Source organism: Lynx rufus, unplaced genomic scaffold, assembly GCF_022079265.1.
Source record: "Lynx rufus isolate CCGP_SWC_20201006 ecotype Redwood Valley unplaced genomic scaffold, mLynRuf1.p SCAF_21, whole genome shotgun sequence".
Taxonomy (NCBI): domain Eukaryota; kingdom Metazoa; phylum Chordata; class Mammalia; order Carnivora; family Felidae; genus Lynx; species Lynx rufus.
Genome location: NW_025814836.1, coordinates 17553918 through 17577457, shown reverse-complemented (window position 1 = coordinate 17577457; position 23540 = coordinate 17553918). Strand labels below are relative to the sequence as shown.

At 46.8% G+C, this 23540-nt stretch overlaps 1 protein-coding gene across 3 annotated transcripts in view; it reads left to right on the top strand.

Annotated features, from left to right (window-relative positions):
- SLCO3A1 (solute carrier organic anion transporter family member 3A1) overlaps positions 1-23540 on the top strand; it is a 313999-nt gene that overhangs the window by 271622 nt on the left and 18837 nt on the right. For all 3 annotated transcript variants that reach the window (XM_047086721.1, XM_047086723.1, XM_047086720.1), the window contains exons 8-9: positions 9201-9376; positions 13642-13706. In XM_047086721.1, coding sequence (XP_046942677.1) covers positions 9201-9376; positions 13642-13706 — 241 coding nt within the window. The remainder of the gene's footprint in view (positions 1-9200; positions 9377-13641; positions 13707-23540) is intronic.

The following is a 23540-nucleotide window of genomic DNA, read 5'->3' as shown; positions in this document are numbered from 1 at the left end:
CGGGGGACCCATTATGGACGCACGCAGGCAGTTTGTTGTTGATCGTCATGGATCTCATCCCTGCCTCCCTATTAGGATTACATGAGAGCTTTTAAAATATGAGGCCTGAGCCTCATCCTTAGAAAGTCTGATTTCCTTACTGTGGGATAGGACCCAGGTATCTGTATCTTTTGAAAGCACCCTCCCCCTGCCCCACACCAAATGTTTCTGGAATGTAACAGAGGTTGAGAACCACTGTGCCCCCTACAGAGCATCTCCAGCTTGGCATTGCTGACATTTGGGGCTGTGTCTGTCTTCAGCAGCATCTCTGAGCTCTACCCACCAGATGCCACTGGCAATGCCCGCCCATTTGTGAAACCGCCAATGTCTCCAGATACTTCTACAGGTTGTGGTTGGGGGCAGGATCCCCCACAGTTGAGAACCACTACTCCAGGAGAAGGGATGGGTTCCTAAGTTTTTATCTTTCGAGAAACAGTGTCCGAGCTGACGCTGAACATCTAGCCTTCGACGTCCTTTCCCTTCTCACCTTTGTGTGGTCAAGCACTCAGGAAACTGAACTAGAGACTGGAGGTGCTGTGTCTGCGAAGTACAGAAGAAACGAACCGATTGCTTATACACCCTCTCTGCCCTATGGATGTGCTTACTGTGTCCTGAAGCAAGGTTCAAATGGCCTGTGCATTTCCTACACAGATCTGGGTTCCTGGCCTCTCTGTAAAAGTTGGATGAGAGCTGACTCGGCCCTGGCACCCTCGCAGGGCAGCGACGGGCTGGAGCTGAAAAATGGTCAAACCCACAAACAAGGCATTTGATCTCCTCTTAGCCATAGTCCCCACCACTGGCTACCCCCTACACCTGTGCCAGTTTTCTTACCTGTTTCCTGTCTTGCCCTCAAAGGTGTGGAGTTTGTAAGCCCTCTCACAGAGCCTGGCCCCATTTGTCAGAACTGATTTAAAAGTGTGTACTCGTTCAGGTGATGGCTTGTCAGAAGATGTGACTGTTCTGAAATAAAGCCCAGCTAGGGCATTGCCACCTGAACCCCTACTATATCTCAGGGCCTGGACAAGGCACTAGAAATAGAGAACTGGGGGGGCGCCTGGCAGGCTCAGTGGAAAGGCGTGTAACTTTTGATCTCGGGGTTGGGAGTTCAAGCCCCCACGTTGGGTATAGAAACTACCTAAATAGATAGGGGCACCTGGGTGCCTCAGTCGGTTAAGCATCCAACTTTGGCTCAGGTCATGATCTGTGGTTCATGGGTTCAAGTTCTACGTCAGCCTCTGTGCTGACAGTCTGGAACCTGCTTGAGATTCTGTGTCTCCCTCTCTCTCAGCCCCAACCCTGTTCATCCTCTCCCTCCCTCCCTCTCCATGTCTGTCTGTCTGTCTATCTCCCTCTCTCAAAAATATTTAAAAAAATTTTAGGGGCACCTGGGTGGCTCAGTCGGTTAAGCATCCAACCTTGGCTCAGGTCATGATCTGTGGTTCATGGGTTCAAGTTCTACATCAGCCTCTGTGCTGACAGAGTCTGGAACCTGCTTCGGATTCTGTGTCTCCCTCTCTCTCTGCCCCACCCCTGTTCATCCTCTCCCTCCCTCCCTCCCTCTCCATGTCTGTTTGTCTGTCTCTCTCCCTCTCTCAAAAATATTTAAAAAAATTTTAGGGGCACTTGGGTGGCTCAGTTGGTTAAGCATCCGACTCGGCTCAGGTCATGATCTCATGGTTCGTGGGTTCAAGCCCCACATCGAGTTCTGTGCTGACAGCTCGGAGCCTGGAGCCCACTTCGGATTCCGTGTCTCCCTCTCTGCCCCTCCCCCTGTTCACACTCTGTCTCTCTAATATAATTAAACATTAAAAAAATAAATTTTAAATTAACTAAAAAAAAAGAAAAGAAATATAGAGCCAGAAAGGTAGGAGCTCATATTTACTGTGAGATGAGATACAACGTACAGATAGAATTATGTACAAAGGAACACCCACGAGCAACAGCTAACCTGTTAAGCGAAACGAGCGTATTATAAAACAATATACCAGATTATGATCCCTTTTAGTAAAGAAAAGGAAAAAAATCCAAACACTTGTATATCTTTACGTGGAAAGATCTATACAGAAGATGTACACCCAGCTGCTCACAGCACATTACCTCTGGCTAGAGACTGAAGCATTAATTTTCATGTTTCCTTCACATTTTCTGCAAACTACTAAATGATCCAAAATGAACACGTATCCTTTTTTCAATAAGGAAACAAAACTTTTTTTTTTTTTTTTTTTTTATGAAAAGATAATAACCTGACAGTAAAGGACGGGTGGTTACGTGCCCATAAGAGGAAGACACAGACACATGGAGAGATCAGGAAACCCAGAGTGTAAACCCGCTCACGCAGGGATTGCTTCAGGGCGGGTGGAGCTGCGAGGGAGGGGTGCAGATGTTTTCCCCCCAGAGGAGGAATAGTGGCAGGGGAGGCTTCTCGTGTAGGAGGAGTGGGTATCAGGCGGTGGAGAGGCCCGGAAGGATATTCCAGCGTGGACTGTGTGTGAGTGCGGGGCTGGTGGGAAGGCCTAGGCTCTGCGATACGGGGACAGATCCCGTGTGCAGGAGAGAGAGCAAGAGGGAGAGACACAGGGACGTGATGCTCACTCCTAGCAGCAGCCACATCCTTCCCCTTCTGTGTCCTGCCCACGCTTCCTTCCCGAGGTGGCTGGAGCAAAGCGTGGGCCTTGCTGCTCCCCGGAGACCAGCCCTTTCCTCCCCTTTCTGCAGGAGATAATTAAGGCTCTGCCCGGATGTGCTCTGGCTCCTACGTTACCAGTGATGGGAGCGAAAGGTGGACGGAGGTCTTGCTTTCATCTGAGAATTTTTCTCCGTGGCCATTATCCTTCAGCCAGTGACCCTGAAAGGGAACAAGAGAGTCTATTTCTTCTTGCAGTTTTTCAATATCCCCTTTGCCTCTAGGCACGTGGGTTGTCCTGCACTTTGTGATGAGCATTGAGGTCGTTACCTAAAAATGCCAGCTTGGGTTGGGCCAATGAGGTGAAGAGAGCCCAAGCTACCAAAGGACAGTAATAAACGACAGGAGGGTGTCTGAGGAACTTCGTCGAATCATGAAAGGAACTGTTAAGTGTCTAGGACGCACAGGAGCACGTTGTCACTGGAAGGAAAAGGTCCCAGTGTTTCGTGGTGGTATGGCAGCCCTCTGCCATCCCCTTATCAGGATGTGATGACAAGGGATCAGAGGTCTCACAGACAGAAGCGGGACAGAGCACTGTGCATCCTAGCATTCTCTGTGACAAACTCTCCTTTAAAGCACAGGACTGGAGCCCGAGTTTTAATAGAAATGGCCATTTCTGCCTCGTAACTGAATACATTACAGAAAGAAAACCGGAAAGAATATTCCAGAATTTGGGGGAGTAACTCTCTACCTTTCCACGTTTCGCAGCAGGCTCTCAGTACAAATCACTTCATCACCCCCATACCTGTCCCCTCGCAAAAGTCATCTTTCAACCTAGAAATCAGTTTTATTTGTGCAATTAATTGATCCAAGAAGCAAACACAAACAACTTCATTTGCTGGTATTTTCGAAACGCTGCAGATAAGTCTTTTTTTTTTTCCTTATAATAGGAGCCATCAAAAATAGCATGCTTCTGATTTCCTTCGTCAATAGAAAATTAATCCGAGATTCTAAAGAGTAATTTTTCTATTTTCATGGTCTCCAGCTTTATTGCAATTATTTATCCCCATCATTATATGTGAATGGAAACATTTCTCAGTCTAAATTAATGACTGAGTGTGGAATAGGAGTACGATTTTCAGTGACTACTCTTCATTGATTTCTTCTTTATTTTCTAATGCTCTGGAGTTCTTCATTTTTTTTGATAGATGATGTATTTGTATTGTTCAGAAGTCAAAAAATATAAAAAAGAGGGAGTGGTATCTCTCCTTTGCACTCTGTCTCCTGTTCACCTATTTTCCAACCCACTGCTCTGCCAAGTAGGTAATTACTATGATTAGTTTCTTGTGTCTCCTTCTGGATTTTAACGCATATCCAAGGTCTTTCTTATTCCATACCTCGTTGTTTGTGGGTTTTTTATGGTTAATAATTTATATTGGTGTTCTTTCCATATCCATACGGGAAGAACACTCTTGTATCTTTTTTTTTGTTTGTTTTCTTACGGCTACGTGGTCTTTCCTTGCCTGGATCCGTAGGAACCTGTTTAACCAGCCCCTGTGATGGGTGTTCAGATCGCTGCATAACTTTGGGTCTTGCAAACAGTGTTGTGGCTCACATCGTGCTTACGTCATGTTGTGCGCGGGCCCATCTGTCTGTAGGATAAGTTCTTACAGAATTTACAAGTGAGTCCCCTTCTGTCCTCTGGGTCACCGCTGGTTCCAAAGCTTTGCCTGGCCTCCTGTGCGAGCACAGTGGTCGTCTGGTTATCAACATGCTATGTCAGGATGCACTTATTTCCAAGAAAGCCAGGTCCTGCTCCCACCTCCCGCCCCAATATGTGGCGCCAGACAGAGAATGTAACTCCTTCCCCTAGGTTGGTGAGCCGGGAAGATGTTCCTTTGAAACAGAAGTGGAAAATTGGACGTTTTCCAGGTCAGGAATGATGCACCAATCTCCCAGAGCCTAGTGCACTTTGTCAACAGTGAAATATATTGGGGACTGCCAGGGACAACACTTGATTCAGGCCATGACTGTCTACAGGTGGCTTCTGAGATCCATCTGCTTTTTGGACTGGCCAGATGGAACTGTTATATACAGACAGGGTGAGAATTAGGATCCTAGTCTCTGTCATCTCCTTAGTAAAGTGAATCGTTCTGTCACATCCAGGTTATCTCTGTATTTTCAAGCTTCCTGCTCCTCAGAACTTTTGCAAGTTTAGGGGTTCCCGCGTGGATGCCCGGTTAATATCAGTGGAAGAAGGGCTGTTCCCCCCGCTTCCTTTCTATTTGGGATGGCAGTCTGAAAGCCCCCAGGAGGAAAGTCGTCTCTTACAGTTATGCACCCTGGGGAAGGTGAAACCTTGTGTCCTCATCTGTGGTTCCTCCCACCACACGTGGACATCTGGGTGGACGTTTCTTCTCACATAGCTGCCTCTGTGGCCAGAGTCCCCACAGCCCCTTTAGCACGACACGCAGGTCTACTCTTGTGTCACCTAAGCCCAAATGAAGGATGTTACACTCTCTCTTACCGTGTGACCACAGGCCCAGCATGTTCCCTTAGATTTCCCTCTCGGAAGGGTTGCAGGAATGTCCCAGGTGCCTGTCCACCCCCCCCCCACCGCCAAGACCGTGGGACCACCCAGCATTTCCAGATGCTGTCATTGTGTTGGACTGAGTCCTCTGCCCAGAAAGGAGTCCCATCCATGTCCCTACTCCGACCCTCTGGCTTACCTCCTCCCCAGCCTCTTCCACGGCTCTTCTCAACTAAGTTAAGTCTGAATAAATAAATACAGATTTGCCTACAGCCTCTGGGAGGGACCCAGCCATCTCCAGCTTCTCTCCTGGCCACTTGCCAGATGACATCTGCCCTGGTTGCATTTCTTACTTCTGCTCTTGTGGTGTTAATGACCCTACAAATGCTTCATTTCTGTCCAGTCGGACTGCAGCTGCTCTTGGCCTGTTCTCGTCCCATCCCTTCCCCTGGCTTTGTGTGCCATCACCTCTGTCCCTTGTCTTGGCTCAACTCTGCTGCCCACTCACTCCATTCCCAGGACATTGGCTTTAGGGAACACACTCATCCCCTCCCCGGACCAGACAGAGCTGTGCAATCCCTGTGTCAGATAGTCTGAAATAAAGATGTCTCATTTTTATCCCCTTCCATTAGAGCAGGAACACAGACCTAATCCAGAGTGGGTCCATTTCAGAAGGGATTTTCTCAGAGCAGAGAGGAGCCAGGCAGTTTTCCTATCATGGTAAATATGATGCAGTTGGGCCCTAATCTAGGTATTGGGCAAAAATCTAAGACTGAGTCTTAGATTAGACCTACTGTAATAGGTCCCAATTACAGATTATTTCTTAAACAAAGCTCTCCGATCACAGGGTTTATTCACCAGGTTCTGGCCCTGATCACTCGGCTGCAGGACTCACGTCATAGTCCTAAGAGGCTATGTGAGTCAGAGCTCAGTTCCTAGGGTGGTTGACTAAGCAACACCACAGCCATCCTGGAGGGGCCTGTTCCTCATTTATACGTGTGCATTCTTTGGGTATATGTGGTTCTTAGCCCCCTACACCTGAATCTGTCTTTTCTCTCAGGCTATGACAGGGATCAGAGACAGAAGGATTTGAGGGTCTGAGAAGGACTTAGGATACGGTGAAATGAATAGGCCTTGAGATCTATCCATTTATTCAATAAACAGCTGATGAATCCCTGTCATGAGCCAAGCCCTGTTCTCTAGAGCTGAGGATAAATTAGGGAGCAAAACTACAATGATGTCTGGCCTCATTAGCCTCATAGTCGTGAGGAAGATGCATCAGACGTGGCAGTAAGGAGCAGGGTCCAGAATTCCCACCTGCTGTCCAGAGACACCATTTCTCGGGCAAGAGATGTAGAGGGAATGGAGGTTGGGGCGGGGGGATGTACATCTGTCTGGGTTTGGTCCGGAAAGCAGCACCCACAGGTATTTTGGAAATAAAAGAATTGAGTGTAGGAAATAGAGCTTACGTGAACGTGGGGAGTTGAGGAATTAAAGTCTCGAAGAATCACAAGACCGATCTTTGCCATCCCCAGAAGCACCAGCTGATGTGGGTAAGAGGGGGGGCTTGTGGGAAAATCCCAAGAACCTGTGTTCATATGACTGTCTGTGAGACGAAAGGGGTGCTGACCATGTCAGCAGGTGGACAGCCAAATCGGGAGAGGTGGGCATAGACCTGTGCTGTCAGCAGGGCAGATAGAAAAGAGGGCGGGTGCAAATACGGATGCTAGGGCCAGCTGGCACCTTCTGGGCACCTCTGCGGGTATCATCCTTGTGTCTGACCTTCAGAGCGTAGCGGCCTCTGCTTCACTTCTGCCTTCTAAATCTCACCCGTGTTCCCCTCCCGACCAGCTGTCACCCCTGCAGGGAGGGGGATTCCAGAGGAGTAGTTCCCAGATGTAGATGGGGAGGAGTGCCACGCTGACAGTGCAGAATCCAGCTTGGGGCATTTGTTCCTGGATTTAGTGTGGAAATGGCGACATGCTTGGAGCCTTGGGACAGGACATAAAACGTGGGTCTGGGACGGTCATGGGCTATGGAAGCCAGGGAGGGGAGTGGTTCACGGGCACATGCTCTTGGGGGCCCCCGGAAGAGAAAAGTGGACGGTGGGGTCGGGTTATGGAGGCCACCGGAGACCTTAGCACGATCCGGTTCCCGCGTGTGGGGACACAAGCCCCCTGGAGTGAGGGGGAGCTTGGGGAATGAGATGGAGGTGGTGGGTGTAAACAGCGAGGGAAGTTTGGCTGTGCAGTTGGGGTCTGGGCAGAGGGGGGTATAGTTTCCTCTCCTGGGCAGGAAGAAAGGTGACATTTAGGTTGTCGTTGGGGAGCAGCCCTGCCTCCTGATAAATGCAGATGAGGATTCATTCGTCTAGGCATTCTAAAACCACCTGCTAAGAGTTACCTGCTCTGTCTCAGCACCGTGAAACACTCGGGACAATGTGCATAAGACATGGTCTTCCTTTATCCCGGGAGCCACGAGGCCTCCTCCAGGAATGTGGGAAGGTCCCTCAGTGGTGCATAGAGTGTGCCCTCATACAGGGGCTCCTCGGGGCCCATGAAAAACCCTGGCTCAGGGCTGGCTCAGCCAGTGGGGGGCCTCCCAGGAGGTGGAGGTTTTACAGAAGAGCTAGCAAGACCCCTTGGGCAGAGGTGTGTGGGAAGGGCCAGGGGGCCAAGATCTCAGCATCTCCCATGGGAATTACAGTAAACACCATGGGGTGCTGTAACCTGGCCACTTATACAGAGGCACCTGCTCTTGGCACGATGCTTAGGAAGAAGCATCCGGCCCCACACCACGTCTGCCCACATGGGTAAGCGCCCCTGGGCAGGATGCAGCCAGGTGGCTCTGATGGGGCAGAGAGCGTGGCACAGAAGGGCTTTTGGACATCCCTGAAAACATCCCATGTGACTTGATGGGATAAGAAAAGCCCCTATCTGTGCTCTGCTCTGTGGGAAAAGAAAAGAGGCGAGAGGGAGAATGGAGGGGAGAGGAGAGGAAGGAGGACAAGGACGAGCAACGTGAAAGCCAAAGGGGATTTGTTTGACCCTCAGGAGGATTTTTCTTGGCGTGTGCTCTGAAAGCCGAGCAGTCCTGAGAAGAAAAGCAATGAATCATTTATGATTGTTTTCATTTTGTATTCATTAAAGGCCTCTGCACTATTATTATCGAACCTTAATTGGCTCGGCGCTCGCGTGGCACTGCCTCTCCCAGCCCCTGCCCCTCCCCTTGGCCATCAGAAGTTCCTCTGATGATGAAGCTGGGGCCGGACCTTGCTGGGGAGCAGGGGCAGCTGGGCAAGAATCTACCCGCAAGATCAAATGGAATGCGGCCGCCTTTTTTCCCCCCCCTCCTTGGATCATGTATTAATAAATGTGTCTGGTTTGGGCTTTCGTCTGCTGCCCGCGATCTGCTCCATGCTCCTGGCATCTCTTAGCCCTCTTTGCTTCCCCTGGCACGTGAGAACTTTCCCATTAACCTGCACCCCCTCCCGCCCCACCACGGGAGCAGCAACCTCGTGGCTGACAATGCACATCCTTTGTTCCAAGTGCCACACTGGGCACTGAACCAGCAACAATGTGCAGGTTACCTGATTTACTTCTTTTAATACACTTCATTGTAATTATAACTGCATAAAAGAGGACAAATTGGCAAGTAATTATAACGTTAATTTGGCAATGTTTTATCCTATTGTGGAGGCACAGTTTCCTCCACAGTACTTGGGGCGGGGGGGGGGGCATGTTTGTCTAGGGTACAGCCTATCGAGGGATTCTTGAGCATGGAGATGAAATACACAGGAGATGGGGAATTGGCTCTTCTCCCCGTAAATATTCCTTTATTTGCATGTGTTTCGCAGCCTCCTTAAAAAGCTAACTCGTTTATTCAGGCCTAATTAACGGAATGCCACAGAATGCATAATTAGGCTGTGACAGCTCCATCTGATGGATGGCTTTGGATTTGGAAACTGGAGATACCCCCAGTTAAGAGGGCTGAATACTTCCGTTTCAGAATCTCACCGGCTGTGCGTGCCTCACGACCGTCCCGGCCGAGAACACAACTGTGGTTCCCGGAAAATGCCCCAGTCCCGGGTGCCAAGAGGCCTTCCTCACCTTCCTGTGTGTGATGTGTGTCTGCAGTATGATCGGGGCAATGGCGCAGACACCCTCAGTCATCATCCTTATCAGGTAAGCTTAGACCCAGGGACTAGAGAGGCCAGGCTCACCTTTCGCCCTCCCCGTCCCCATCTGGTGCTTGTCTGTAGTTCTCTGGGAGGTCCAAACTTCGGGTGTGGCATGAGTCTTACAAGCCAGCTTCCCCAGGTTGATAGGAATCAGTTACATTTGATAGAGACCGGAAAGCATGGCCCCAAGGGAGATGATACTTTCATATCCTCCCAAGAATAGATCCTGCAGGCGATTTTGAATGTGGTCCTACATTGATTTTTAGAGACAGCAGCAGTGTTGGAGTAAAAGGAAAATGGCCTCGGACTAGCCAAGCCCCCAAGTTCAACCCCTGTTCATCCACTGATTAGCCACGTGACCTTGGGCACATTTTCGCTCAGACTCATTTCTGAGTTCGGGCCCGGGAGCAATGTCATTGATCCTGCCAGCCTCCTAGAAGTGATGTGGGTCCCACCAAGGCCATGCATGTGCCACCAGTGACTGTACTTGTCCGGAACCACCCATAATCTGGTCTCTCAGGACCTGTCCTGGTGGTGAGTGAGGTGCCTCAAAGGTGAACTGTGGAGTCATATTCTGAGTAACTTCTACGTTTCCAAAGTTACCTAGATTTGGGTGAGGAACCTAGAAATGGGATGCTCCGGCCCCCAGTGTCTGTCTCGAACTGGAGGAAGTGACCCCAAACAGACAGACCCACCTTACTGGGATGCAGCTATCTACACAGACCAGGGTACTCCCAGGGGCTAGAAGCAAGCAAGAATGAACTACTTGAACTTGACCTGTACAAATGCACATTCCCAGCTTCTGTATCCAGCTTTGCTCCCCTTCTCCCCATGCCTACCATGTTTCCTGATCTCTGTTCTGAATTCCTGAGGAAGAACATTTCTCCAAAGCCCTTATGTCATCTAGAAGGTCATTAGCAAAGCCTTGTTAATGTGCAGAAGCATTAAGGTAACAATAGCAAATTGCCATTTTATACTTTCTAAACTTGAAAAACCAATTTTCAACATTCACACCCAGCGCTTGTGAGGCTGTGGCAAAACTGGGCTGGGTAAAATCACCTATGGCTGGTGGCATTGAAAAGCCTATCACTTCTTTCAAAGAAGCAATATAGCATTGTGAATCAGGAGTCATAAAAATGTTCAGATTTTTTTATGAGGTAACCCTACCCTTCAACACTTAGGAAAATACTTCCCTCCCAGAAAAACAGCTCAGGGCAGGCAGATTTTTATTACAATGTTAGCTATAATAGCAGAAAAACCTGAATTGGGATAATGAATTAAATTACAGTACTGTACCATAGCTCAATGGAATAATGAAAAATTCTTAAGAATGTGAAAAGTCCTTAAGAAGTGAACTGTTGCATTTAAATTCTATACAGAGGTTGACTGTGTCAAGCATGGATATGGACAAAACCCGTCAGGTCCTAGGTATGGCTGTGTTATGGGTGACTTTTCATTTAGAAATCCCTATGAAGTTGTATTGTGTTGGTCACCCACAAAAGGTGCCAAGATTCAGGAACAATGACCTTCATGGCCATTAGCAGTGACTAGTCCCTTTGTTTCCTCTCCCCATGACTTCTGTGCAAAAACCAGCTCACTGTTTGTGACTGGCACACCAAACACAGAAAGTTGAAATCTTAATCACTTCGAAATCTCAGCTTGAGAAACAGCTCTTGGGGATTTTCGGGAAACATTTGATGCCTTTAAATAGATCAGCAACAGATGGCCTACGTGACCTAGGCTGGGCCTCGGCCATCACATAACCCTGTGCTCGGCCGGGGCCTGCTGGAGGCCCAGGCTCGCACGTTGTCCCCGTCGAGATGGCCAGGGTAGCACCTTATTCTGTCACTATCCCAGTCCATTTGGCCATCACAGGTATTCCAGGCAGGCACAAGGGCACAGTCTAGGCCACCTTCCAGGTATATGCCAGCCCTTGCCCCATTCCAGAGTGACGGCCCCACTGTAGCCCACGTAAAGCAGCTCTCAGAACATCCACAGGTGAGGATACAAGCTAACACCCGCTGCACCCCCCTTCAGAGCCAGCACTGAGCTCCTGTTTTAATTACGTTTACATCCTTATTGCCATTCCCCTTTTACAGAGGAGGAGGCCCGGGGAGTGGTTAAGCAGGCAGTATTCTCGAGGTCGTCAGCTAGTAAGTGGTAGACCTCAGATCCCATCCCTGGCCTTGCCCGGAACTTTCCATAACATTCAGACCTGAACTCTCCATTTCTTCCTATGTAGATCTGAGAAGGAAGATTCCCCCATGGGAACAAGTTCCTCAACAGGATATGAACAGAGATCTTAGCACCTTGCTCATTTTATTCCTAGTGACCTGATAGCTAAAAGGAAATCAGATTTCAAGTGATTAAATATTCTAGCTCATTACGCCAGCACGTTTTCTTGAAAAGGAGAATTTGCTTTTATTTATGTGTCTTTCAACTTAATACCTTCAAGTGGGTATGCAAAAACCAGAACCGTGGAGCCAACAATAGCTCCGAAGAACTTGGATTTTGTAACATGCACATTCTAAAGAGAGCTGGCTGTGTTTCTGTCCAGAAACATCGATCTCATCATTGACATTGTACATGTATCTGGCTGAATCAGCCAGAGAGTGATTTCCCCATCACTCCTTGAAAGTCTTAACCTACTTGCCTGTATCCCACTCTTTACAATTGAGAAGAAAGGGGTGTTCCCCAAGAATAACACGTTTATAGTTTTCACTGAAAATCTTAGAAATATGTCCAAGATTGTAAAACCTACATCTCTGTTCGTTTTAGTTTGACAGTGTCTTTTGGTCCACTCTACCAACAAGCCAAAGACATGCCCACTGAGGCTCAAACCAGGTCATTGGATGGATGGCATTGGATGTTTGGATGAATGATTCCTGGGGTCATTTAGCTAGAATCTAATTCTAGCTAAAATAGATTAATAGATAAATGATCTCTCAATCTATCAGTCAGTCTTTCTATCTACTAAGTCCTGGGTACTAGATATCCTAGTGGACTTAGATATCCTATTGCAATGTAACTTTGTTTCTAACATTTATTTCCTACAGAATTGATTGCCTAGGTCCTCCCTGTATTGCATGAGCCTTCCTGGTCTTTCAGCCATATTGAAGTGTTCCTGGTATTTACAAAGTCTCAGCCACACTGGACTGGCTCTAGGCCTAACCAGGTCCTTCCTGGAGACATAGTACTGTGCTTGCCTCCCCATTTCCCCTAGGGACTCCCAATGGGAATGGGATAAGAGGAAGTTTCTCTGCCTGTGGTGTCCAAGATTACCTGAAGGATACGTGTATGTAGTCCATCAAATACCTCTCTCTTCATGTTCCCTCGCCACCCCCCCAGAGATAGGGCCGGTCTGGGTCATGAGTGGGAGACATGTGCTCACCCCACCGATCCACCCACATATATGTTACTCAGTACATCATCACTGCACTCACAATGGACAAGATACAAAGAGTCCCTGGGCCCAGAGAGGACAAGCATTGAATTAATACTCGTTTCAAGAGTAAGAGGCATTACGAAAGAGATGTTATTAGCCATGAGGGCCCCTCTGTCTAGAATTGGTGATTATTTCTAAACCCCGTCTACTGTCACGCTCATCCCAGAAAACGTTATACTCTGAGAGTGTGCTAGAAAATGTGCGAGAGGGTCATTCTAAGGGACTATTCTGGATAAACCAAAGCCAGGGTGATTGGGTCCATTCAGAACAAAGAACCATGACCAAGGGGTATTGAAACTGGATATAGTCAAATGGATTATTCTGCAAGTGGCCCATCTGGGGTGTCAAGCCACGATCATCTGGTTGATATCACAAAATGACCTGAGAAGGACAAGGGTGTTCACAGCACTGGCTGTTTGAGAAACGTTCAGAGAAATGGTCTTCCCAGTTGATACTTCCCCAATATGTGTATTCTATCAACTTAAGATATTTGCCCGTCCTGGCAAAAGTAAAATGCCTTTAAATGAAGACTTTAGGGACCACATTTGTGTGTCTTCCTCCCAATGACAAGATTAGCCTTATTATTTAAAAAAAAAAAAAAAAACCCCACTGTTAATTTCCTAAACTTATCTTGTTAGTGCAGTTATTTATCAGACTTTAGGCAGAGAAAGCAAAAAAAAAAAAACAAAAAAAACCCAAAAAACAAAAAAACCCATTAATTTCTAGAGAATGGCTCTGATGGACAGCAATGGATGACTCTGGGGTCTGTTAATTGAAGAGGAGTGATAAGGATCTTTTTTTCCTCTTCATCTCTTTGCATGTAGGACAGTCAGCCCTGAACTCAAGTCTTATGCCCTGGGAGTCCTGTTCCTCCTCCTCCGTTTGTTGGGTATGTATGCTCTTTATTCCCTCAATAATGAATTGGATGCTTATGACCAGGTGAGTAAATATGCGTGAATTTGTCCCACTTCTTGAGCTTGTCTTTTTCTTTCTTCTATGAAGTATAATTATTAATAAACAAGAGAAACTTTAAGTCTGTAAATTTTGCTCTGCGTTTAGACCTATGCAATCTCTGGATACCACAGAGTCTTCATTTATATAATCCCTGTCTTGGTGCCACCCTGGATTCTCACCAGCATAAGGAGGGAAAGTGATGGCACCAAAGAGAAAACCATTTGATGGCGTAATGTGGCTCCCTCGTTGAGCAACCCCCCGAGCAGCTTGTGAAATGCTTCGATTATGGGCTGCTGGCTAGGACAGAGAAATCTTCTGACAATGTCTCACAAATGGAAACTTTAATCTCTTTAAATTTTCCAAACTGATTGAGTTTATTTACCTTGGGTTTCCAGGATGGGGCAGATGTGACCTTCATGCTATAGAAGCTGTATTCCAAGGTTTGGTATGGATAAAAAGAATTCAGTCTAACCCTGACATTTTTAAGTTGAGAAAACATAGGATGGGGATATTCCATGGTTCTCCCTGGGTCCTGGGACAGGCTGGGGCAAAGCAGAAAAGGCTGGCCAGGTAACCCAGCTGCCAGGCATGCCTGACCCTTCTCCCTTTAGACTTCTGTTGCTTTATGAACATCGCTTTGTCAAAGCCAAGATCAAGACAGGGTAACATTTTTTTTTCCTTGAATAATAGTGGTCTTCTTTAATGGGCATTAAATGGTAAATAAATATGCAAAGGGAGATAACCATGGCCTGTATTTTCAGTGTAAAAATTAAACTACTCATTCTAACTGTGGATGAGCACAAAGACTTAGCTATAGAAAATGTTTATGAAAATGTTTGTAAAAAATGAAAAATTGGCCATAACTCAAATGTCCAACAGCTTGGAATTATTTACATCCATTATGATATGGAATCCCAGTAAGATTTATGTTCCCCTTTAACATTCTGAAAAGTATTTATAGACTTGGAAAGGGCACATGACATGTGGAGGGGGGACAAGGTCTATAATATACTAAAGTGTTTTTAAAGTATAAGCATGGAAAAATATTGGAAAGCTAAACACAAACATGGTATATTATTGTCTTTGAATAATATTATGTTATAAATAATATTTGCTAGAGGTTTTAAAATTTTGAATGAATATATATGTGCCTATGACTTAAAAAAATTTTTCTTAATGTTTATTTATTTTTGAGAGAGAGGGAGACAGAGTGCAAGTGGTGGGGGAGGGGGGTGGGCAGAGGGAGACACAGAATCCGAAGCTGGCTCCAGACTCTGAGCTGTCAGCACAGAGCCTGATGCGGGGCTCGAACTCATGAGCTGTGAGATCATGATCTGAGCTGAAGTCAGACGCTTAACCGACTGAGCCACCCAGGTACCCCATATGTACCTATTACTTTTATAATGAGGTGAATTCCTGTATAATATATGGAAGAATATGAAGGATCCACTCACAGGGTCCTTCCTGGAGAATGGTAAGTACAGGGTGTGTGCACCTCCTCACTTCCCTTCTCCACCTGTAGCCAGATATTTCTAGTCAGTCACTGTGATCCATCCTGCTGTGCCCAGGACAAGGTCTCAGAGTCCTCCCGATGATTATCAATCCATGTAGGTGGGTAACTAGGGAGACCTAAATGGCATTTTTATCTTAGGTCGATTTTGTGGAAAACAGAAATGCTCTAGGTATGAAGATATCCAGTTAAGACAAGTTTAGTAGGAACTCAAACTAAAACATTTGGGCCTTCCGGGAACTTGTAGTGCCCTGTAGAACTCCATAATCATGGGGTAATCGTTAGGTTGATTCTTTTCTTCTTCTCGGGAGGGTGAAGTCTGCATGCATCATCCTGCCTTACCCCTGTTGCCCTAACTTGGATGGATAAATAGATACATGAATGTGTAACGTCAGGTAGCAAGTTGGGGACCCTTATTTCTGTAAATAGTGAAACCACTTCGCATATACATTCATTCAACGCACTAACATTTATCGAGCACACCCAGTGGGTTCAGATCTCTGTTGATCATACCCAGGTAAGTGGGTATGACTTCCTAGTAGTCATTTTGCGAGCTCACCAGGGAAGGTGGGAATCCCCCATCTGTGGGGTTGTTGTAGGAGAATCTCCACCTCTAAACAGACACTTAAAGACTCAATATAGCAGGTAAAAAAAAAAAAGTTACCCTTCAGAATAATTTGATGGCATAAAAGGAAAAAAAAAGGCTTGTAAAATATTTCTGAAATGTTAATGAAAATTAGAGGGTATTTGAAGACAGAATGGAAAATTATAGAGCTCGTATAATGTGACACTGTTAGGATCATTGTATGTTGCCCTCATGCAATTCCATTATTTATATGTCTGCCCCACGAATAATCAACCAGGCATTATCTATAGTGGTATTTTTCAACTTCTGTGACTGATCCCCAGCCAGAGAGAAGTTTTACATTATGGGCCAGTGTGCACATACATATGCATTAATACAGCTGGAACAAAAATCTCACACAAAAAATACCCTTAATATATGTGTGTATTCTTTTCTGTTTCATGCTTTTTAAAAAGTTGGTCATGACACAGTCTATTGATTTTCTTGCCCATTTATGGGTCACAAATCAGTCTGGAGAACTCTGCTCTAGCAGGATAGGACAGCTTCATCTTTTACTTCAAAGCAGCTTATCAAAGAAGTCTTTGCTGTTGGCCTGATTCCATTTCCTGCAGCAGCACCCGATGTGATTAACCACCAGTTAATGTTAACGAGGGGTCAACCAAGAAATCGGCTTCCATGACATTGTCGACCTTTGTGCTTGGCCCTGTATGGGTAATGGGAATTCAGTAGAGCACCACAGCTTGGTGATGGTGTCTACACAGGTGCAGTTGGGGACACGTGGAGGAGCCACCTCACCTCGCCTTGGGATGGGGCAGGGGTGTGGGTCTGAAACAGTGTGACATCTACCTTAGACATGAAGACTGAGCAAGAGTTATGTAGATGAGCGAGGAGAGAGGGCTATAATGGAGGGACTTACGGAAGTCCAAGCCTGGGAGGAAGCACCATGTTTGGGGCCACAGGAAGTCGAGTGTGGCTAGAGTGTGCAGGACAAGCAGGCACGGGCCAAAGATGGGACAGGATGGGTGGCCGTCAGAACATGACCTGGAAGGGTTGCTGCCCTGTCAATAGCTTTGACCTTTATCTCTCAGGTAAACGAAGTCATTGATGGTCTTTAACCAGATTGTCGTGTTTTGGAGGAACGCCCATGGTCCACTGTATGGACAATGAGAATGTACGGACTGAACTGTAAGCCGCTGGTCTAACAGAGTAGCTGATGGCCTGGGCGGGGCGGGTGGAAGAAGAACCTTCGAGGCCTGGTCTCTGAGTGAAAGTGTACCTGCTGCAATATGTAAGAGGGAAGAAACCACAATGACAGCTCCTTACAAAGGCTTGGATCACATGATGAATGGGGACATTACCTACTAAAACAGGAAGACTAGGAGGGAGGGGACTTTGGGAGTGGCATAGGCCAGCACTGTCCAGTAGAACTTTCTGAAATAATGGAAATGCCCTATATTTGCATCACATGTGGCTATTGAGTACTTGGCTTCTATAAATTTTAATTACTGATTTTTATTTAAGTAGCCACTTGTGGCCAGTGGCCAGTCTCTGATGCACCACCCTTAGGAGAGCGTGAGGAAGTGGGGCAGCATGGGGAGATCACTCTTTCCAGATACAGTGAAACCTTGGTTTGCGAGCATAATTCATTCCAGAAACATGCTTGTAATCCAAAGCACTTGCATATATATCAAAGCGAACTTCCCCATAAGAAATAATGGAAACTCAGGTGATTCATTCCACAACCCAAAGATATTCATATGAAAATGATTACAATACTGTGATATAATACAAAATAATTGAGAAAGTAGAAAATACAAAGAAAAATAAACAAATGAACCTGCACTTACCTTTGAAAACCTTCGTGGCTGGTGCGAGGGCAACAAGAGAGAGAAGGGTTATTGAGTAGGACAGCTTTCATTATCACTAACAGATGGTGACTACAGTACAGTATTGATAAACTCTTGTCATATACAGTATTTAATGTAACTGGCAATAAGGCAGCAGAGGAAAGGGTCTCTGTCTGCAGGCAGCCTGACCTAGCATGAAGCAGAGCATTCCTAAGCTTACTCTTTGATGGAGAAGCAAAGGACTGTCCCGAGGTGCTTTGAAGTGACAAAAAATACACTAGAGCCAGCTGTGGGCACCTTCCAATGTTCTGAAAAATCACTGATTTCTGCCAAACATCATGGCCTGAGACCGAGCATCTGAGCGTGGGAGATGATCACCCACCATCCCACAGAGAGAATGGGGGGAGGGGTAGGAGAGAGAACCATTGGCTCAGTTGTGATCATGTGATGTGCAGCATCACGTACTACTCCTATTGGAAGACATTGCTCATTTATCAAGTTAAAGATTAAAAATGTTTTGACGTCTTGTGCAGAAGAAATTACTCCCAATCCAAGGTTTTACCGTAATTAGCTATGAAGAGTATAAGGAGAGAGGGTAGGACCCAGAAGTGAATGGGAGATTATTTTTTTCCTGTTGCTTTAAATGCCAGTGGAAAGGAGTTGATAGAGCAGGGACTGTAGTGTCAGGGGTCAGTGTGGCTCCGTGAGCTTCCCCAGCAGCTTTGGAGTAGAAGTGGGAACACGCGGTTGGTTGTATCAATGGCAGGTGTGGTAGAAGGAGTGTGGGGCCAAGAAATTAAGGAAGACCAAAGTGGGGTTAAATGGACTATGGTACCTCAGCTGGATAAGGGAAACATGACAAAGCCCAGGGTGTAGAACCTCATTGGTGTCTGTGGAGAAGCCCAAGGCTTCTGGTAGAAATCGAGTGGGGGAGAAGGGCACTGAGCTACGTCAGTAAATTCAGAGTAAAGTGAATGGTCTCCTCTGAGCAGAATTCCTGATGCAGTCAGATCCGTCCCTCTTCATCCTTTTGCAAATGCCTGCTAGCTGCTTTTCTCTCTGGGTGTTGGCAAGCCATCTGCTTGAAGACCTGATCCAGAATCTTGCCCCTGGGGTCCACTGCGTGCCTTGGATGTTAGGCGAAGTTACATTAATGGAAACAAATAGTCGCTGAGATCCTGCTACACCCAAGACACTGTTCAAGATGCTGCAAAGAATGTAAAAATACTCAGGAGCCAGCATCCTGCCCTCAGGGGGCTCCAGTGGGAGAATGAAGCAGGTATGAGGAATATATAGGGCTAAAAGGGTCCGGACCTTGAATCTCAAGGGAAAAAAGAGATTTTACTTGGCTAAGTAGTTGCCAGTGTGGAGTGAATGACAGATTTAGAGAAGACCGGATATACATTGAGAGTTCTGATTTGGGGAGATCAGCGTGGCAGCAAGGTGCACGGAGGTTCTGTGAGGTGTGGCACAACTAATCAACGCATCGAAGGGAGAAGCGACTAACCACAGCAGGGCAGTGGGCTTAAGAGGCAAGGACAAATGGAGGCCTACAGTGGAGGTAACATCTACTGAAACCCCCTCACCCCGCATCTAACTATATGAAAGTAAAAGAGAACCAACAGAAGCACAAGGTGCAGCAGAGAATTTCAGCCTCAGTGACGCGGCATATGGAGAAGCCTTTCATAGGGCAGGAGATGCAGTCTGTCAGGTGTCTCAAAGGTATTGTTGGGGCTGGGCTGGCCGCCACAGACTCTCCTCCCACGAACGCCTGCTCTTAGTTTTCAGAGCACCTGCTAAGCAGAAAGCATTGAGAATCTCAAGGTGCCCGTCTGGACCCAGGTGTCATTCCCAAGCAGACTGTCCCCAGATCTTGGGCGATTCATGAAGGTACTGCAGGAGCAGCACATCTGGGAAGCTCCTGATACGGTGCATCAAACATTTGCCGAGCTCCTACCACGAAGTCGTGAATATAGAGAAGTTCTACAGGCAAGTGGGAGACACGAACCCATTAAATGAGCGCTTTGCAAGAAGTAAGCGCAGTGTGCCAGAGGCCCCGCATGAGAAGCCATGCGCCCAGCCGTGGGAGGATCGGGATGGGGTACAATGGGTGGAATGCATGGAACACCCCTCCCACTCGTCTGTGCGTCTAGTTGCTTGTTCATCAAACGTTAAGCAACGATGGGTCTGACATCCTCAAGTGCCGCCATCACCCAGGATCTGCTTCCCTACCTGCACTCAGGTGTCATCACACATTCACCGTGGACCGCTCTGCAGTCAGGCACAGCAGGATTTGAGTCCGGCCCTGCCACTACTGGCCAGATGGGTGTGGGGAGGCTATTTGAGCCTTAGTGACTTGAACATGGAGCCCAGGGATAAAATGAGAGCAGAGCAGCATCACCCAACCTCTCCGATTCGAGAAAAGTGAATGTCAAGTGCCCACGGGCAAAATGCTGGCCAGTGCCAAAAGTCCAGTCTCTTTCTTGGCATTGCTGAAGCAGAGAGAATCTATTTTTCGCCCACCCCCTCAGCGGCTTGTGCTGGTCAGGACAGTAATTTTAATCAGGCTGAAGAGGGATTGCACGGTGACTTCAAGTCTTGGCAGGTAATCTGGAGAGGAACGGATACGTTTTGAAATGTAAATGCCCGAGTAATTTTCAGCTTCCATTTTGTCCCAAAAAGGTAGGTGAATTTCTTTTCCTTACAAAAGTCTTTAAGTTCATCTTTAAAGTTTACACCAAAGAGTATAAATAGGCCCAGCTTTTTCAACCCGGGGGGCGGGGGCGGCGGGGAATGAATTAAATAGCCAAAATACAAAACCATGGGGTTTAATCTCCGTTAATAGATTTCAGGAAAACAGAGACCCTTTCCTTGAACAGTACTGCAATTTTTGCATTGAAATATATAAACATACATGGCTGCAGCTGGGACCAGAGTGTAATAGGAAGAAAGATTTAATCCTTTTAATATTCTCTGTAATAGCACATAACAGCATGGAGCCTCCGGGTACCCTTCCCAACCTACTGTGGGTTTCCGGTGTCTCCGTGATGGGGCACTAGTTCATCCCTACTCCATCCGTGAGTGTCTCCCCAGGAGACATAGGGAGAAGGGAAGGCAAAGGGACGGGATGCTACCGTAGCCTCCAGGGAGGAAACACACAGTTTCTAGAATACCATGCCATCATCACCCTCCCTCCTCGTTCCTTAGGTAACTGAGGGCATAACAGAATGAAGAAGCTCAGAGCAGGAATAGGTCCTATACCTTATCCACTTGGCACCCCTTCTGGAAGCAGCTGATTATCCTCCAAAACAGACTTATTCTTAGGACATGAAGGAGTCTTGCCAGTTAGGGTTATTCTCTGAGTCTTGGTTTGAAGAGTATTTTGCAACTCTTTTCTCTGGAGATGGTGATTCAAAAGAGGGCACATCTCCAGGCATCCAAAGAACAGGAACGGAACTGGATTTGTTAAGAGCCCACTACACGAGGGGCTTTCACGAATGCCGTCTCATTCGATCTGTATAAAAATTTAGTACAGGGAGGCATCTTGTGCCCATTTTAATAAGCAATGCGACCGAGATTGAGAGGAGTGACTTCCCAGGGTGGCAGGTTCCCAAGTGGCGGAGTTGGAAGCCAGAGTACGTGATCTCGGGTCCCAAAGCTCTCATTTTCTCCCCACCACCGAGCAACCTTCAGATGTGAGCTCACTCTCTCTGAAGAAGGGCAGCTGTCAGCTCTTTCTTCTGACAAGTATCTGCCTGAGTTGTTCTGCAAAATACTGAGTTTGCTTACAAAACAGTCTCCCAGCCTTCTCAATGCGTTAATAACCCTGGAGAAGGGAGCACTCTGGAAAGATCAGAACCTCCTTGTGTGTGGGTTTCCCCCTCCACACTTTGCAAAGATCAGAACCCCTGTTTCACCTCTGAAAGCTTCAAAACCAGCCTTCCGCAAGCCAGTTATTCCCAGGAGCTTAGCAGCAGGGTAAATAAGATGTTTTCTGTAGCCCTGGAAATCCCTGATAAGAGCCCTAAAATCTTCGCTTCAAATCAACAAACTTTGAATTAGTAAGAAGGAGATTATTGGGTTTGGGGTTTTGAAATGTCAAGCCTGAGACAAATAATTAATCTCTCTCAGCTTCAGTTTCCCTGTCCATAAGATAGGGAGTGTTATAGGGTTATGGACGGGGGCTCCTAATACATTCAGAGTGCCCCCCGACAGTGCCGGGGAGAGGGGGTAGTTAATAGACAGTAGTTACTGTGTTAACCTTAAAAATAAAAGTTACTTACCAGCAAAAATGGGTTTATTCAGGAATAACAAAGAATTGAAATTTGGGACATGCAAGTCACTGCAGCACCACAGGCAGGTCCCGTTGTAAACAAAGGAGAGGAACGTTATTTTATAGAGAAAGAGGAGGAAGTTGGGAGGTGATGCTTCCTCAGTGGCTGAGATAGTCAGTTTCTTGTAGGAGATGCAATGCACTTCATTCCCTCCTGGGACCTGTAATTGAGGATTCTTCTGTTGGGGTCTATAATGAACAGCTCTTCCTGTAAATGACATTGAGTGGGATGGTTCCCCATTTTATTCCCACTCCATTTCAGTGAGGTGTCCCTTTATTAATTTTCACATTACCCCCTTTTGATCAAGATCCTTCTCCAAACGCATCACGGAGCAAGAGTCTGTTTTTCACAATTCAGTGGCCTTTTTTGGTCCCTCAGCGCCAGGAAGGATCTTTCCTGGGTGTCACATCACTCGTCCGTGGAAAATTGTATAGATGGGAAACTACTGGGATTCGTTCGAGTCGCAAGGACCACTTCCATCTGTAGTCCATATTTATCAAGACTGTAGGTGCTAGAGAGCATGTCCTTATTGGTCACGGCATTTTTACAAAGGTTTGACAGGCACCGAGTACAGAATCAAAAGTAACATGACCGTTCCAAATTATGTGATGGTTTTAAAACAAGATCCTAGATCTGAAAGTAGCCAATGAGAAATATTTGTGGGCACTTACTCCCACGTAGGGAAGGAAAGTCCCTCGTATGGGGACAAACCCCAGAGTCACGTGTACCTCCTGGGAGACCCCACTGAAAGCACTCATGGGAACAGAATAGGGGATATTCTGGAAGAACCCAGGAACCTCCTGGAAGAATTAACCAGGTGCATTTGGGAAGATACAGTGCAGGTTATAAACACGAAGCAATAGCTGGTGAACTTTTTGCAAAACAGCAAAACTTCAAAGATGTTGAAAAGCAGCATGGTTATCTCAGAACTGCTGGAACTTAGGTGTATTACTAATAATACAGTAGAGTCGAAAATTCAGAAGCCATGAATTTTGGGTAAGACTCCAGAGGAGTCCGTTAATATCCAAATGAAAGAAACTCCTGTGAATCCCGAACCTTCTAACAGGCCTGATCCAGAGATCTCCTCAGATGTCGTCTGCTCCGGGGCCGGGAAATCCGGATTTTCAGGTCATCGGATGGCGTGCAGGTCCAGTCAGGCTGTGGTGCTCTCTTTAGAGGGGTCTCGTGGATCCAGGAGTCTGTTCTCTGGTGTTTGTCAGCACAGGATTGGTCAACAGTGCCTTACTGGCAAGGTTGAACAGAATCTTGTCTATTGGAAAAGACACCTCCAGAAAAAAGTCCAGGTTGCAACGTGTGATGCTCAAGGTCTTTGTCTTCCAGTAATACACGGTGAGAAGACTGAAGCATGGCCGTTTTTAAAGAAGCAATTAGGCCTCTCCAGTGTTGAAGCATGCCTTTTATCAATGGTGGGTTAAAGTGCTACCAAACCCAAGTGGGGCTTCCCGTCCCTGAAGATGCCAGTACTCAAAGA